Source organism: Prorops nasuta, unplaced genomic scaffold (genome assembly GCF_024137725.1).
Source record: "Prorops nasuta isolate Cenicafe-Biocafe unplaced genomic scaffold, Cenicafe_Pnas_1.2 PNAS00009, whole genome shotgun sequence".
NCBI lineage: Eukaryota > Metazoa > Arthropoda > Insecta > Hymenoptera > Bethylidae > Prorops > Prorops nasuta.
The window spans coordinates 301,071-305,144 of NW_027116806.1; the positions used below are offsets into that span (position 1 = coordinate 301,071).

The following is a 4,074-nucleotide window of genomic DNA, read 5'->3' on the forward strand; positions in this document are numbered from 1 at the left end:
TGTGAGTTTAATGAGCTTGCATTTTTATTTATAGATTATCAATGTCGAATAGGCATGTTTTTGAAGAAACATACAAATATAAAAATGATCATTTTAAGATTACAGGAACAAAAAGTTTTCATTCAAAATTACAGTTAGGTGCGTTAAACATCCTAATTGATTGTTATATAATAATTTATGAATTATGGATGTTAAATATATATAACAAATTCTATAAAATTTATTACAAATATTTCTTTTCTTTGCAGATGGTAATTTCGGTATTGAATATTTTGAAAAATGCTTAATGAATGAAGGATCAACTTATGAAAATACTGAGAAAGAAAAAGGTATAACAATAAAAATACTAAATTCTCTCTTTGAGGTTTAAGAAAGTAATGTACTTATGCAAAATACATGCATGTTTTGGATTTACACTCCTACATTTCAATGGGGAATGTAATCAAACACAGCATAATTGTGTAAGTGAAGATCTTGAAATAGGTCTGATGAATGATGGATCGACTTATGAGAACATTGAGGAAATAACAAGTAAAGATATGAATATTAAGTTCTGTCTTATAGGGTTTTATAAAGTAATATGTTTATTGTAAAATGCATATACCATATTGGTTTAATTTTCTATATTGTAAAGGAGAATGTAAGCAAACACCGCATGTTTATGCAAATGAAGACAATACCAATGATTGTATAGATAACGATGAAGCATTCCTAGAAAGAAGCACATTTGAATGTAATGATTCGAATCTTGAAATTGTCCAGAAAGAATTCAGTAGTTTTGAAAATTCCGAAAAAGATAATGGTAAATAATTAAATGTACTCTACGAATATATTTATATACGAATATAATAGGCTATATACAAACATGTTTTTTAGTTTCAGGTGATAAATTTATATGGGATATAAAATCAACGAAGCTATTACTGAATTTATACGAAGAGCGAAAATACAGGTTTAGAGATCCCAAGGTTAAAAAAAGTTCTCTTTGGAAACAAATACAAAAGGAATTTGAAAAGGCTGGTTTCAAAAATTTGAAGCATGAAATGTTAGACAGAAAAATGAGAAATATGAAAATTGCTTTTAAATCGAAAAGAAATGAAAAAAGAAAAACAGGTAGAGGCAGGCCTTCGTGGATGTGGTTTGATCAAATGAACGAAATCTTTGCGACTGACAAATCTGTTATTTTTGATGAAGGTGTATCATCAATGGATGATTGTTCAGAACCGATAAATTTCAGAACACAAAGGTGAACGTAAAAGTCATCTATCAACATTTAAAAATTTTTCATATATCTTTATAGTCCGTCTTTGTCATTTAACTTTTCTTCAAATAGTGAAACTAGCTTACCAAATGAAGAACCGGCATCCGAAGATATTGAGGGAGCTACGAGAATAATTTTGTCATCTATGGACTTTTCGTCATCACGCGATTCCTCAATAGTAAAAAATACTCGATTTTATAAACAAAGAGAGAGAGCTTTGGAAATTGAGAATGAAAAATTAAAGACACTGAAAAGTATAGAGAAAAATATTACCTGTAATAGTTTAGATAATTCTATTCTGCAGAACTTAATTTCTACAATGCAAGAAAAAAATAAGCTGTTAAAAAAAAAGAATGAGTTAATGGAGAGTAAGAATGAGTTGCTTCAAAAGTTGTTAGAATCACAATTACTTAATAAAAACTAATTATAGATTATATGGTTTAAAAATAACACATATTATTGTATACTTTAATGTTCTTTAATAATAAGAAAACAATACTGCCAATAATTGTAATTATCGAATATATATGAAAATAAACTGATAAATATAAATATATGAAGTAATACAAGCTGCGATAACTTATTATAAAAGCCTTTATAACATATTCATTATGAAATTTCTTTTAACTTGCGCATTTTCATTTTGTTCGTCAGCATCTATATATTCCATGTCTTCACTAATATCATAATTATTGCCAATGTGATCCGAAAAAACATTCATCTAACCATTAATAATTAAAAAATTGTGGAGTACGCAAGCTGCTGCAATTACATGATTAGCCATATCAATGCTACGGACATCTAAATACTTCAGTCTTCTCCATTTTCCTTTCAGCAGACCATATGCTCTTTCAATAATAGAATGCAGAGATGCATGTTTTATATTATAATTAATTTGAGGTGCTGATAGATTACCATTGTCTTTGAATGGAGTCATTAAATTTATAAGCAGCGGGTAAGCAGAATCGCCAAGTAAATGCTTGTCATAAGCAAGCAAAGGAGTTTCTGGATGTGTTAATTTAATGTAAACTGCACTACTTCTAAAAATAGCTGCATCGTGCGCACGTCCGGGTCTACCAATTAAACAATCAATGAACTTTCCAGATGCATCACATGTCCCTGTATTACATAAAAAAAAATTAAGTAACAATTAATAAGCAGATATATGATACAGATAACTTTAAAAGTATAGGTAGTAAATACCTTGTAAAACAACCGAATGAAAATCTTTTCTGTTGAAATAATCATTAGGATTTCTTGGAGGCTGTTTTATAGGGATGTGACACCCATCTATAGCTCCAATAACCCCCTTGAAACCCTGTGATCTCTCTATGAAAATCTAAAATGTTTAAACGATAATTAAAATATATTATTATTAGTTATAACCATTAAAATTAATTTAAGAGTATTATTTAAATTAAACTCAAGAAACCTACACGTTCACTATTAAGTAGCTCTTCATTATTAGGCCATTTAATTAAAGATGGCATAAGTTTCTTTAGTGCCCATACAACTTCTTTAAACACTAACCAACCAATGCTTTTCGGGAAACCAAATCTATCACTTACTGATCTAAATGACTCGGGTGTAGTCAAAATCCAAATTGTTAATAAGATTTTTTTCCGAGGATCAGTTTTATATGCCTTAGAAATATGAGGCATTAAAAGTTTTTCCAATTCCTGTAAGAAAATAATATATTACCCTAACTTTTGCAAAAGTTTAATAATGCAATTGAGCAGTCAATTATAGGTGTTTAAGTTTGCCTTACCAAGAACGTTTCCTTATTCATGCGAAAATGGGAATAAAATTGGTCATCCTGATAATTAGGTATTATTTCTTCGAAATAATGGGAATTATAAATAATTTTCCGTCTTCCATTACTTGAAAATCCAAGAATGCTTGTATAAGCAACATCTCCCATGGTACTTGCAATAATATTACCAATGTCTGTTATAATAATGAATTTATACAATTAGTTATTAATTTAATTTATAATTTCAGCAACAATGGATTTGTTTTTATTGCCTACACATTCTGCACTTTTCAAGAAAAGTGTGTACATAATAGTTTCTTTGATGAAATGTGCGAAAAGTAAAGACAATAAAACGAGGCTTCATGCAAAATGTAAGTCATTCATTTTTATTGTTACTAAAATATTAAATTATACATTCTTACTGTCATTCTTGTGTAAAGTGTTTTGTAAAAATAAATCCTCAACTCCATCCATATCTGAATTATCAGATTCTGATGAATCTTCATTCATGATAAACAATTCCAGATTATCCCATGCCATATTAATTGAAAATTTATCTATCAAAATTAATATCAATTATAAAAGTATTTATCAAAATATATAGTTTATCAATCTTGTAAATCTTCAGCACGTAAAATACTTAAATACTATATACTTCCGAAGAAATGAAAAATCGCAATTTTATTATTTTCTTATATATTGTTCGTTTTCTTCTTGTGTCTCTCAGAGATCTCTAGGCACAGTAAGAAAAGTGCACCAATACTAATAATATGCTTCTAACTGTCGTAACTTTCGGGTCTTACCTCGTTTCAATTGAACCAAATTTAAACTTTTTAAATTCTCCTGGTTTCTCTCTTAAGTTCAAATTGAACCGCTCGCGAGGCGCTCGAATTGGAGTCAGGGCGTTACTGTCGCCCAATAATCATTAATCTCCAATCAACCGTCACATTCGAAATATGCCTACGTAATAACTAAAGTTTTACTATATTGCATTTAATGAACTCTTTTCAACTCCTTTCTTATTCTGTGTAAACAACAGGTTTTATTCTTCGCCTTTTAA

The 4,074-nt window shown here is 28.9% G+C and overlaps 1 protein-coding gene across 1 annotated transcript; it reads right to left on the reverse strand.

The window, feature by feature from the left end:
• Positions 1-1,856: 1,856 nt before the first annotated feature.
• Positions 1,857-3,554, reverse strand: LOC136776472 (putative nuclease HARBI1). Its single transcript, XM_066732011.1, has 6 exons — positions 3,437-3,554; positions 3,030-3,208; positions 2,698-2,940; positions 2,465-2,600; positions 1,988-2,380; positions 1,857-1,918 (listed from the first exon to the last, which is right to left on the reverse strand). Exons 1-6 carry the CDS (start codon positions 3,552-3,554, stop codon positions 1,857-1,859), a joined length of 1,131 nt encoding a protein of 376 aa, XP_066588108.1.
• Between the last annotated feature and the right edge of the window lie 520 nt (positions 3,555-4,074).

Coding starts and splice junctions, on each gene's coding strand:
- LOC136776472 (XM_066732011.1), bottom strand. CDS start 3,554: ATGGCATGGGATAATCTGGAATTGTTTATCATGAATGAAGATTCATCA. Junction 3,209..3,436: donor CACTTTACACAAGAATGACA/GTAAGAATGTAT, acceptor TTATTATAACAG/ACATTGGTAATATTATTGCA. Junction 1,919..1,987: donor CAATTTTTTAATTATTAATG/GTTAGATGAATG, acceptor TGGAATATATAG/ATGCTGACGAACAAAATGAA.